Below are 13,215 nucleotides of genomic sequence, written 5' to 3'. Positions count from 1 at the left end.
ACCTCTCAATATCTCAGAAGCAAGAGGGCTGAACCTTGAGCAACAGCCCAGGCTGTGGACTGGTGCCTCTGTAACAATCGAGCTCTGCTCTTTGGCCACATCCCTCCTAATTCCCACACCCAGACTGATACACGTGGAGTTACTGAAACTGGTCAAGTCTGTAATGAAGTTGTGAAATGAGAGCTACAGTGGCTTGATAAGACACACTGTCCCACCTGACACAGATCACCAGGATGCACAGGAAGATGAGTTCACATTATCATACTGATATTTTTTCCCCAACATTATGGTTGAATTTGTCTTGGGAAATGCTCATTAAAAAAAAAAAATACCCAGGAAGGAATTAACTCCATTAGTATCACAAATTGTCCTGAAAATATCGAAGTTCCTCGTTCTTATAACTGTGGAAGGTTAAGAAATGAATCTTTGTTGTATGTCCCCAGCTGCAGTATTCCAGCCCCTCCTTCCCTTATTTTGCTACCCATTATTTTTCCATTAGGATGTGCTCTGGCACTTTCTGTATCACCACCTCCAGTGACTGGCCCTGCATCCCTATGACTTGGGTTTGCCCTTCAGGGCACCGTTGGGCACCGGCACCGCTGTGCTGTATTCCAGATCTGGAGCGGTCTTGGAGAAGGTGGCGATGGAAACCATGTCTTCTCCAATGTCCACCTGAGACCTGTGCCTGCAAACGAGCAGCTTCTTCAGGGCCCGCTGGAAGTCCCTGTTCAGGAAGGCGTAGAGCATTGGGTTGATGGTGGAGTTGCAGTATCCCAACCAGGTGATGATCTTGAAGGTGTCGACCAGGACCGTGCTGGTGGAGTCGGCGCCCCTGGCAGCGAGCCAGACGTTCAGGACGAAGTAGGGCAGCCAGCAGAGCACGAAGACTGAGATGATGATGCTGATGGTCCTCGTGGCCTTGTTCTCCAGCTGCAGGTGGTTCTGCCGCTTGCTGTTGGGGTGGTAGTGAATCTCCAGGGTCTGGGACATGATACGGGTGGCCTTGAGCCGCGACGCTCGGTAGATGAAGAAATACATGCTGCACATCACCATGAAGGGGACGAAAAACGCCAGGGCAGAAGCCACGATGGCAAAAATCCAGTTGGTGACAAAGATGCATTCCCTGCCCGCATCAAAGTCCACCCCGGGGATCTCGTTCCAGCCTTGCATGACAGGAAGGAAGGAAATGAGGGAGGAATACACCCAGACCATGCAGGTCATCACAATGCATCTGCGAAAGGAAAGAAACGGGGAGGGGAGAGAGGGTCTGAGTAATTTTGATTTGAGAACATCCAGTACGATTCAATCCCCATGGTAACCTGTGTGGGATATCACTGCTCAGCAGTCCAGCAGGGCTTGGAGAAGGGAAAAAGCTGGGGTACAACAAGTCCAGACGTGAATATCTCTAACAACTGGGTAATTGGTCGCTGGTTTACAGAATTGGGGGCGGCAAAAAGAATGCTCAGAGCTGGTTGAAAAAAAGAGGAGGAAAGGTTTTACAGAGGATGTTTGTTACTATTTAAAACAACAGCATGTAGATTTTTCAGTTTGGTTTCAGCTTTAATATCTGACCATTTTCTCACCCTCTGAGGGATGATGGGGGTGGAGCTGATGGACACAACATCACAGAATCTGCACACAGGTGGCCACACAGCCCCTTCCTCACTTTTGCAACTGCACACACTCAGCGTATCATACAAAGCAAGGGGTACAGAGGCAGAAAAACATGCCCAAAAGAGCCTGAACTCCCCCTGTAGAGCATCCCACTGCTGCAGTGACCTCTCTGCCCACCCTCAGATGACTTTCCCTACCCTTCAGTTCTCATTTCAACCTTTCACATGAAACCAACCCAAGAGCTTATACACTCTTTTGGTTTTCCCTGAATATCACTTCAGAAAACATGATGAGCTTAAGAGAGGGAAGAGTAGTGCTACATGCATTCTTCTGGGTCTCTTTCCCCTAGTCCTTCAAAGTGCTTCAAAGTCCTTCCCCATCCATGGCAGTGTTCAAGGCCAGGCTGGATGGGGCTTTGAGCAGCCTGGTCTAGTTGAAGGTGCCCCTGCCCATGGCAGAGAGGTTGGGGCTGGATAATCTTTAAGGTCTCTTCCAGCCCAAACCATTCTATGATTCTATGAAATGCCAATGGAATGCCTGCAAAGGGCAACAGCTGTAGGTCCAATTAGCCCATATCACTGGTTTCTACCCATTTTGCAACCCATCCTTAGCTCAAAAACTGCTTTTCCAGGAGCACCATCAAAACAGCTCAGCTGCATCCTCCTCTTCTCTGGCACCACGTGAAACATTTTCAGCAGAGTTTTAAACAGTGCAAAGATCCTTTTGCCACAACACTCTGCTTCTGGGCAGCAGCTGTCAGTAGCTCATTTGGTCCAAATTCAGTGCAGGCCACACACAAGTGACGATTTGGAGGAACCCAAAGTGAGAAGCAACTCCACTCACCTGCCACGGGACATCCTTCTGGAGTAGTGGTAGGGGGTCACCACGGAGCAGTATCTGTCCAGGCTGATGAAGCACAGTGTGACAATGGATGCCGTGCAGAACATGACATCAAAGGAGATCCAGACTTTGCAGAAAAGCCTCCCAAACAGCCACATCCCCGTCACCTCGTAAATGATACTGCGAGAGAAAACAGGTGGAAATCAAAGCTCAAAGGGCTGAGTTCGTGCATTCCCTGGAAGTGTTCAAGGCCAGGTTGGATGGGCCTCTGAGCAACCTGGTCTAGTGGAAGGTGTCCCTGCCCATGGCAGGGGCTTGGAACTGGATGATCTTTAAGGTCCCTTCCAACTCAAACCATTCTGTGATTCTATTTCTTCATGACTGCACGGAGGTAATGCCATGTTTTATCATGGAGGTACTAAAGATGGGGATGAAGCTCTGACAGCAGGGATTCATCCTCAAAGCACAACCCAGGGCAATAACCCACAGGTGGAGCATGGCTAAAGAAGACCAAACCTGTGCTTCTTGCCTGTACCCTGAGCGGGTGCCTTGAGAAAGGGGCTTTGCCCCACTAAGCTCCCCAAATTTACATCTGCACAACCCCATTTATCACAGCTTTCTTTCAGTGCCCTAAGAGATTCACTTTACATCTGATCTCACCCTTCAGAACTAGAGGATTTCAACTCCTTGGTTAAAAAAAAAAAATCTGGTAGGAAGACTATGCAGCTTGTACATTATGTAGCTCATAAATGCCTCAGTGAGGTAAACACTAGCAAAAAGCAGACATTATACCAAAAATACTTCCAGCAAAGTCAAGAGGGGCCTGTGAGAAGTGAGCAGCGAGGGAAGGAACATATGGCAGCTGTAGGAAGGCTAATGCATGTTTCTATAGCATTCAATGAGATGCCATTCACTTCCCCTTTCTTTCACCATCTTTCTGCAACTCCTGGGGTGCTGCTGAAATTACCTTTGTGTGTGAATTTGATGAGTAACTCCCTAGTCCTGCAAAGCTTTAATTATCCTGTAACTTCCCAGCTTGCTGGTTAAATGCAGTGAGATCAAGGCTGTTGCTCTGCAGAGCTCAGGTGGGCTCTGCTTCCAGCAAGGGCAGAAAGAGTAACTTGGTGTCAGAGGAGAGAGAAAACAATGCCTGGTCTACATCTGATTGGCAACAACTCTTTAAAATTACTTGTGAAGGTTGTTCCAGAGCACAACAACTGCTGTAGGTGGGTGCAGTGCAGCTAAAAGGTCCCAGCCCTTGGCAGCTCTTTGTTCTGGGGGATGACCAGCAAAAATTCAAGCAAACGTGGATCTACAGCAGAGCCTGTCCCTACACCATGATGGTCCCCATGAGGGCATCATGGAGGGTCCCACTGCACACACATGGAAAGGTTTCATGGCTCTTTTTCAGACGGGGAAATGACATGCAGAATTGAAGCACGAGTTCAGTCATGGACTCGGGTGCCTTTTTGCCATTCCTCAGAGCCCTCCTTATCCCCAGAGATGCTGTAGAGCCTGTGGTGTGAGTGCTGTGGCCTTCCAGAAGTATCCAGGACATTCCCACACACAGACCCCAGCTGAGGAGGTGCCTGGCTCTCATCTGCACACATCTGGTGGGATGCACCTATCCTAGCAGATGTTCTCACACCGCGGGGTAGTGGACACCTGTTCCCTCTTCTCTGATGTAAAAGGTCTCTCTGCAGCTTGGAAATGATGCTGGGTAAGAAGGAATAGTAAAAGCCAAAAAAAAAATGCACAGCTTGAGCAGAAGTGAAGCCACCTCTGTGTTTCACTTACACTTGCAAAAGGAAAGAGTAGCTGGAAATACTCAACCTGGAAAAAACTGGGCTGGCTGGAGTACCCAGACAAAAAGCTAAGCTCAGCTAAGCCACTCCTTCAAACAAGCCAAGCCAGGAACAAAACAGATGTTTGACTCTTGAGATTAAGGCACCAGGTGCCTACCTTGTTTTTCCTTTCTGTCACATTTTCCTGAGCCAAACCAGCTTCTAAGGTCACTTCTTTCCCTTCTCTTTGGCATGTGCTAACATGCCAACTGAGGAGCAAACTGAAATTCAAAGGAGCAACATAGATAGGAAGCCAAGACAGTGGGAAAGATGGGATACAACAACCACTCCATCAGCAGTCACTGCTCTTAATGCAGTCCCCAGCTCACATTCCCCAAACACTTGGAGCCTGCAAAATCCTCTACCAACCATGCTGGCCCCACGTGCAACACAGAGCTGTTCCTGGAAGAGGGGACTCATTGCCCTGGAGCCACGGGCAAAGCTGGACATCTAGTTCAGACAGCCAGGGTCCCTGTGTGGCCAGCAGGAAAAACACCCTTGGGAATTGTCTCTCCATCCATTATAAGGGGATCCATAACACAGGGCAGAGACATGGAAGCACAGATAATCACCAACCCACAGTTAAGCCCAGCCCTAAGCCCAGCAGGTGAACTTCCAGCCAGCCCTGCTCAAAGAGCAGATGCAGAGCAGGGAGAAAGGACGTTCGTGCACGTGTCACTGTACCAGTGACACTCCTCACCTGAAGGGCATGACCAGACAGGCCACAAGGAAGTCTGCCATGGCTAAGGACATGATGAACATGTAGGTGACAGTGCGCAGCCTCTTCTCCACCACGGGGCAGAGGAAGACCACAGTATTTCCCAGGAGGGTGATCAGGTCGATGAGGGTGAGGATCAGGCCAATGACCACCTCCTGGAGCCCAATCCCTCTCCTCACAAAGGAGGAGGCAGCAGAGGAGAAATTAGAGAGCCAAGTTTCGTTTTTGTCCATCAGCATCTTCCCACTGTTAAAATCTGAAAGAGAGGAAAGGGGAAAAACAAAATTACTTTGATGCACGACTTGTAGGTGTGTGAAATGAAGGACAGAAACATTGTTTATGCTTTATTTACTCCAAGGAAAATCCACGCACCCTGCTGTGCCTGTGCCATCACTGTCCCGTGGTTATGAGTCCATTAGAAGTGTCTGAAATCCTAAGGGTGAGGATAAATGTGCAGCATAAGTCCTTCATGGCAATTAAAAGCCCTTCTGTGAACAAAAATGCATCATCAGAGGAAATACGAGACAAAAGAAAAAAAAAAAGAAAAAAGAAATGTACCGAGATCAGAGAAAGGACAAGCAAACATCTGAAAGCAAAAATTAAAGCAGCTGGGCTAGATCCCACTGAACAGCTAGATGATCTTTAAAGTCCCTTTCAACCTAAACCATTCTATGATTCTATATTCTTATCACCATCATCTTTGCCACCCCCAGACCAACTGAGGCTGCTTGCCCAGGCTGGCTGCTCCCATAACCCCACTGTCCAGCCCGTGCCCTGCCCTGGGTTGTCCTGGTGCTTTTTCAGGCTCTGAAGCTAAGAGATTTTTTTACTGCCATCATGGGCAGCTTCATCTTCCAGTCTGAATGGCCATGCAGGGCTGCCTGTAACCACACAGGGAGCTTAATCATTTTTCAATTTGGATTTTCCAGTTGAGGAAAGTCATGTGTTTGTGTACACAGCTCAGTTCCCAGACTTTGACTGAGTGGTGCCACAAACACCTGGGAAGGTGGGAATGATGTGCTGCAGAAAATCCAGCAATTCGAAACACACTGGTGTGACTAAGGGCAAAGACAAAACCTGTGGAGAAAAGAGAAGTATGGAATTATTTCCAGACGTCAAACTGTTATTATTTAAATACCATCACTTCTCCTGTGACCAGGCTCTGCTTGCACAGTATCCTCAGGTCAATCCCATGTCTCCAGGACATCACTACTGAGTGCAGCCTGAGGGTGGGTCTCCATAAACACCCCTGTAGTCCTACATGTCTCATCTCACAGTGGCCAAACTTTGCCTTTGGAGCATTGTAAGAATGTAGCAAAATGTCCCCAGTATCTGCTTTTCCTTCCAGCAGCCTATGATCCAGAATTACCTCTAAAGACCATTTTGAGGACTTCTAAATCATGACGTTGTCCTTGCTTCCCCTTTGGCCCAGCAAACTTTTAGCATCCATGACCTCCCATAGCAACACCTCCCACAGCTCAGCTATGCACCATGCAAATAAACACCTCTTTTTGCTTGTTCTGAGCCTGTCACCAGCTAGTTTCATTTGGTGCCCGCTGGTCCTTGGAAGACACATCATGGAAACAATCCCCATCCACTCTCTCAATGGCACTGGTGAGCTCTTTAACCTCTGTCACATCCCCAAGGCCCCTCTTCTTCTCTTAGTCAGGCTGAAGAGCCTCTGCCAATTTGCTCATTCCTTGTACAGAAGCAATGGAGTATTCCTGTCCATCCCTCCTGCTCTTCTGTGCCTCTGGGATGGACCAACACTCAAAAAAAATTCTGAGAGGTAAATGGGCTGTGGATTTATCTAAGGGCATAATCTCTGTTTTGTCCTGCCTCCCTTTCATGACCATTCCGGGCTCGGTTTGCTGGTTTGATTGGTGCTGAGCACTGAAGTGACCTTTCCATTGGGCTGTCACCATCCAAAGGTCTTGTTCCTGAGCAGTAACAGCAGCTTTAGATGGGAAAATAGGATGAAATGAGGAAATAAAGTTCTCTTCATCTTCCCCAAACTCCATCACTTCACAGTTGAGCTTCTTCTTCCACTTTAATGCTCACTGAGTCTCATAAAAGCTTTTCTACAATTCATTGAGTCAGGCCTTCCTTATCCTTCAGGCCCTGATTAAACTTTGTTTCACCTGCAAATATCACCACTTCAGGATTCATGATTTTTCCAGTTGGAGGTTTATAGGTTCCCACATATCCCAGCCCCTATCCTTGCAAAGAGCATCACTGGCCTCTCTTCCACATGCTGACTCACTGTCCACTCTCCCCCCGCATTTCACCTTCCAGACAAGTATTTATTCACAGAAAGAACTTCCTTCTTAGCTCAGGGCTATTAAGTTTCCTTAAAATCCCCCACCACGAGGGACCATATTGAAAACCTTTCAGAAATCCAAGCAGGCTACACCAGCTAGGTGCTTCTCATCCACATACCTGCTCATTTCTTCCAGGCACTCCTATATGATTGTAAAGCTGGAATGCTTTTTCTAAGAGCAATGCTGACCTTGTCCTTGGATGTAATCATGTATCACATGCACCCACTCATCCTTCAAAATCCTCAGCTCCCTCCCTTTACTTCTATTTATTTGCTGGATTTAGTGGGTTTGTTTTTTTCAAGTTAAAAAAAAAATTAAAATCAAGAAATAACTAAAACTATCTAGAAATAACTAAGAAGGTAAGAAAGAAAGCTTCTACTCAGCCAAGCTGGGATGAACAGGCACATTTTTTGGGCATCATCTCTGTGGCAGCTCCCTGAGCCAGCACTGCTAGAAGTCTGCAGGGTGTCTTAAGTACATCAGTCTTGATGAAAGTGTTCCTTGGACGACATTTCACATCCCAGTAACACCCCATAAAAATAAAATAAAGCATCCTGTCTCCAGCTCTTCTGTTACTGACAGGAAAGGGGATAATCTGTGCCACTCTTTGTAACAGCCCCACTGAGGATGTCACCAGGCTGGATGAGCTCCTGCAGAACAGTTGGATTTCAATGCAGCCACACTTCCTGGCAGGAAAACTGTTCAGCCCGTTCTCCCCCCCTGCATGGTCTGCACAGACAGCACAGCGACTGCCAGCTGGGAAAACCACATGGAGACAACCCGTGGCCACACAGCCAGCCAAGCTCCAGAACCTGCCACTGCAGGGGCCATTCCATGTTCCACATCCATCTCCCAGCTCGTCTCCCATATCTGCTGGGACATGCTGGTGTCCTCACACCTCTGGTACTTCTGTAAGGTCTGGAAACAGTCCTCTGATTCCCACCTCAAGCTGACCCCTAACCAGTTTACACACATGAGCACCACCCAGTCAGCCCCACATTGTCCCAGAAGACCATGGGGCTTCTAATACATGAACAGCAAAAATCAGTTTTGACGAAAAACCTATGGTTTAAACCTTAAAATCTGACATTGGTTTGTAAAACACCAGGTCTTAAGGTTTTTAAAAAAATGGTGTCAGATTTTTGTTCTATAGCCGTGGATAGATGAGAATGATAGAGGAGAAGTCTGGATTAATTATCTGGGGTTTTTTAGATATAACTGAAACAAGAAGGTTTCAAAGCCACATTTTCCTTTTTCTGCAAAGACTGTTCCCAGACGGTCATTAAGTCTGTATCAGTGTTAGTACAGCTCTAATTAAAGCAGATCATTACTTACAGAACATTACTCTGCTACTGTTCTGCAAATACACACCACTCTCAAACTTTAAGTAGCATTAGGACACGGTTATTAGAGTTCCTCTTTGCAAGTGCCCTGTGCTCCTCAAGTACCATCTTAGCCATCAGCCTGGGTTAAAAGGTCTTCTCAAGTGAAAAACTCACAGAAGGTTCCTTAATGCAGGATGTATCCAGGAGTATGACTCAATGATGAACAAAAACAGGAGACAGATGTGCCCACACTCAAAAAACACTAGGGAAAAACTCTCTTGTCTTACTATTCTTTGGTCAAAGACAGGCTGAGGACTGGAAATAAGGCTGTCCTTATTTGACATCCATAACTTCTCTACGACAAAAGAAAGGGATGATGGGTGCTTGAAACTTCAGGCCTGGACCCTGAACCCTAATTTAGAGTGCAGACAAGAGGGTCTTGCTGCTCCTGATTCCTTTTCAAGGATCCCCAGGCAGAGGGGCCCTGGAAGCTCATCCACAGTCCCTGTTAACTGAGAAATGCAGCTTCTCCACCTGGAGAATTGTTAATGCAGGAAAGTGGGAGATGAGACAATCCTAACATCTGTGTGGAAATTACTGGGATAAAGCAGGATGTGCCATCCTTCCCAGGGATGTACTTCCACAGCTTAAAATATTGCAGCTTTTAAATTCTCCCATGAGCTGCACCAGCCCGTGGGGTTGTGATGCTCATATACCCCAGAGTCTTTCTACAACATCAGTCTTTCAGTCCTTTCTGTAAGGAGCCCTCTTAAACCAATAGGATAAATGCCTGGTTGCACCATGATGTGGGAGCATCCCAGGTTTCCTGGGGATCTCAGATGCCTCAGGGTTTGCACTGTTCTTATTATAGTTTTACTTCCCTTCAAAAAAACTCATGGGCTAGATTCTGCTCTCAGGTTGTCTGAGCAAAGCAACCCCATCATTTCAGTTTCCCTTTAATATCCAGAAAGTTTGACCTAATTTATTCTGCAGAAAAATCCCAAGCAAAAGGTTAATTTCGTCAGTAAAAGGTATATTTTGATGGCAAGGGAGGAAAAAAAGAAACAAGCTCTGCAATCTCAAGGTTGACTGCACTTCAAAATCTTACAGGAATGATGAAAAATGGAAATACATTACTGGAAATGTATTTGCTTTCAGACTCTGCTAAACCAAGAAGGAACCAACCTACGGCAACAGGTTCGAAAATCACACCTGCCCCAGGACCTCAAACACATTTCCCTCCTCTTCCTCCTCCCCGTGAGTGAAAACTGCATCAGCTCAGTAATTTGTTGAACAGTGCATTACTGTGTAAGGCTCTGTGTGGTGATAAAGGAGCGGGAACATCCCTGGGGATGCTTCCACCTGTACAATCTGCGTTCAAGGAGGCCACGCAGCGACTGAGCCTCTGCACTGACTTTCCTTCTCCCTCCCTCTATCCAACTTTCCCATTTGAAGGGCAGCATTTTTTTCCCACATTTAAAGGTGTGGAATCGGCACGGAACAATTCCCACGGCCTCTCTGCCAGCCCTGGGGCTGGAAACCCGGCAAAGAACAGTATCCTTACCTTCAAAGCTGACGGCTGAACGCAGCCGGCCGGCTTGTCCAGCTGAGCAGTATCCCTGAGCCCGGAGCGTGGATCTTGCTCAGCAGCAGGGTACAAAGGACTCAGAGCAGCTCTCGGGGCTCCCGGATCCCTCCCCACGGAACTTCTCCCAGCCCGGCTGCGTGAGGCTGATGGCTCCTGCCCCAACGCAGGACATGGAACCCGCACCTACAGCCGGCACAGCGGTTTGGGATCGCCCCCCGGCAGACGGGCACGCTCCTCCACAGCCAGAGCAACTCTCTCGTAACCACTGCTCCGAGGAGAGAGGAGAGACTGGAGCGTAACCACAGCAGCAAAACTCAAGGCGAAGTTAAATCCACTCAGCAAACATGGGGGTGCCCTTTGGTGTTGGGGGAGCGACCGAGCCGGGTGCCAAACACACAGTCCCTGAGCAGCCAAACTACCAAGCCCTGGGGTGCCAAACCCCCAACCCCTGAGCGCAAAACCACCAACCCCCGGGGTCCAAATCGCGAGCCCCGGGGTTCCAAATCCAACTCCCTGAGGGAAAAAATTCCAAAACTCGGGGAGTAAGAATGCCAACCCTCCGGGGAGCAAAGCCCTTGGCCACCGGTAGGGCAAAACCCCGAGGATGCTGGAGAGCACATCTGCCCCTGCATCAGCCCGGGGCAGGGAGAACCAGCGCGGGGTCTGTCTCGGGGATGGGGAAGGAGCGGGAGAAGCCCTGCCCGGGCTGGGAAACGCTATCTGGGAGTGTGTGTCCTTTGGGCGGGGGGCACAGGACCTGCCTGGGGGAAGCCTGCTAAAGAGGGAGTCCTACCCGGAGCGGCGAGGGGCGGCAGTACAGCCCACGGGGAGCCCTGCCCGGGGAGGGGATCTCAGGATCTGCCCGGGGATGGGGACGGGGATGAGGATGCCGGCGGCAGCACTTACCGAGGGAGCCGTGGAAGGCGCCCCGCTCGTTTCCTCTGACCCGCTCCTCCCGCGCCTCCGCCCCGCTCCCAGCCGGAGCCGTATTACATCCCTCCGGGGCCGGAGCTCCCCATGGAATGGTGCCTTTTTTTTTTTTTTTTTTTTCCCTGCCTTCAAACCAGCCTTCCCACTCCCCCGCCCCGCCGCAGCTGCAGGGGCACGGCGATCTGATGCACGAAAATAAAAATAAGCGGCGTTCCGTGGGGTTGTGTCCTCCGTTGCTAAATAGGGCGTTCTGTTCATGAACCAAAATGCCAAAAAAAAACCCCAGACTGGAAGGGGAACCTGTGGCATCAGCGTTGGTGACGTGTCACCTGCCCAGTCCCTCCCTGCCTTGCCAGGGAGGTTGGGTCGGGGTCGGAGCGATGGGATGGTGGGTGTTGGGTTTTGGAGCAGCTGGAAGCAGGGCGGTGGGTTGTTTAGGCATGTCCTGGGGGCAAACATGGCTAAATTGGTTGCCTGCAAAGGAGAAGCCCTCTTCCCAGCTGCAGGTCTGGGCTTGAGGGAGTGACTGACACCTCTCGGACTCCTCTGGGAGCTCACTCAACTTAATGAGCTGGCAGAAAATGAGCTTGGCAAGAAAAGGTGTGAAAATCTCGTTCTTTGAGTGCTTGGGTGGAAACCTCGTCCATAACCCTTGTTCTAAAACAACCCCCTAAATCACACCCAAATGCATCAACTCTTCACACTGGCTTGCTGTCACCAGTAAGTCTCTCTCCTTTCCCACCTGTTTTCCAAATAGAATTGCAGAGGTTTTGGACTGTGGCTTCACATATAACCAAAAACGTCCTTGCAGAGTTTTCTCAATGAGTCTGGAAAAGAAATCTCTTGAGTAGGATTGGTGAAAAGTAAAGAAACTCAGATTTACTGTCCTCTACCTGGAATAGCCCAGCTGTTGGTTGGCCATTGGCCTCCCAGGTTTTGGGTTTGTGCTTGACGTTGATAACTAAACTGTGATGGAAGAGCATGTTTGGATCATTTTGTATTCAGAAATAGCAGATTACCCTTTGACAATAATAAAATATAGTTTAAATTATGTTTTTCCACTCGAGGGAAGGGAGGGAAGGAGGGAAGGGAGGAAGTAAGTAAGGAAAAACTGGAGAAATAAATATTTCTTATTTGTGGATCAGAGTATTTTATGAATTTTGATTGATTCCATTACTTTAGTCAACATAAGCTTCCATGTGTTTCTGAAAATGTCAGCTTTGACAACTTTAGTGTAAAATTCTTTAATATTGTGTTTCAAGTTATCTTCTAATTTACATTTAATTTTAAAAAGGCTTTTATAGAAACTAAAATTTGAGAAAAATATTTTATTTTAATCAAAAAATCAACAGCATTCAAACCTGAAGAAAAGTTTCTGTCTGTGGTTCACCAGTCCTCTTTGCTAGCTGAGCTCTTGGAGCCACTCAGGGAAAAGGAGCAAAGGGGTGGAAGTTATAATAAAAATAATTTCTGGATTGAGGGTTTTATTTAAAATCTGGTACAGAGTCTGTTATTTCTCCATTTGCTGACAACCAAACATCAACAAATAGAGCTAAATTATACATAAATCTACACATTTATATTAAGTATAGTGCATTTTATATTAACATTTTTAAATTATATAATATATATAAAATTATGCAAAGGAGAAAAACCTTGTAATTTTAAATAATAGCTAGTTCATTTTTTTTAACAGAACTTTCCTAAAGCATATTTTCCATAGAATCACAGAATCATAGAATATGAGTAGAGGGGCAGAATCCTCCCCTCACCTGCTGCCCACACTGCTTTGGATGCAGCCCAGGATACAATTGGCTTTCTGGGCTGCCAGAGCACATTGCTGGCTCATGTCCATCCTCACCAGCACCCCCAAATCTTTCTCCAGGACTGCTCTCATTCCTTTCATCCCCCAACCTGGATTGATACCAGGAGTTGCCCCGACCCAGGTGCAGGACCTTTCATTTGGCCTTGCTGAACCCCTCTTTTTCTCCTCCTCTCTTTCCCTTGAATTGATAGTGCAGAAATAGTTCAAATA

At 47.8% G+C, this 13,215-nt stretch overlaps 1 protein-coding gene across 1 annotated transcript; it reads right to left on the bottom strand.

The window, feature by feature from the left end:
- Window positions 1-552: 552 nt before the first annotated feature.
- Window positions 553-5,474, bottom strand: LOC103764120 (probable G-protein coupled receptor No9). Its single transcript, XM_018086543.1, has 4 exons — window positions 5,389-5,474; window positions 4,999-5,272; window positions 2,458-2,634; window positions 553-1,231 (listed from the first exon to the last, which is right to left on the bottom strand). The coding sequence occupies exons 1-4, from the start codon at window positions 5,405-5,407 to the stop codon at window positions 553-555; spliced, it is 1,149 nt and encodes a 382-aa protein (XP_017942032.1). The 5' UTR covers window positions 5,408-5,474.
- Between the last annotated feature and the right edge of the window lie 7,741 nt (window positions 5,475-13,215).

This window comes from Manacus vitellinus, unplaced genomic scaffold (genome assembly GCF_001715985.3).
Source record: "Manacus vitellinus isolate BGI_N305 unplaced genomic scaffold, ASM171598v3 scaffold_98_pilon, whole genome shotgun sequence".
Classification (NCBI taxonomy): domain Eukaryota; kingdom Metazoa; phylum Chordata; class Aves; order Passeriformes; family Pipridae; genus Manacus; species Manacus vitellinus.
The sequence above is the reverse complement of the archived record's forward strand: the minus strand, read 5'-3'. Positions and strand labels throughout refer to the sequence as shown.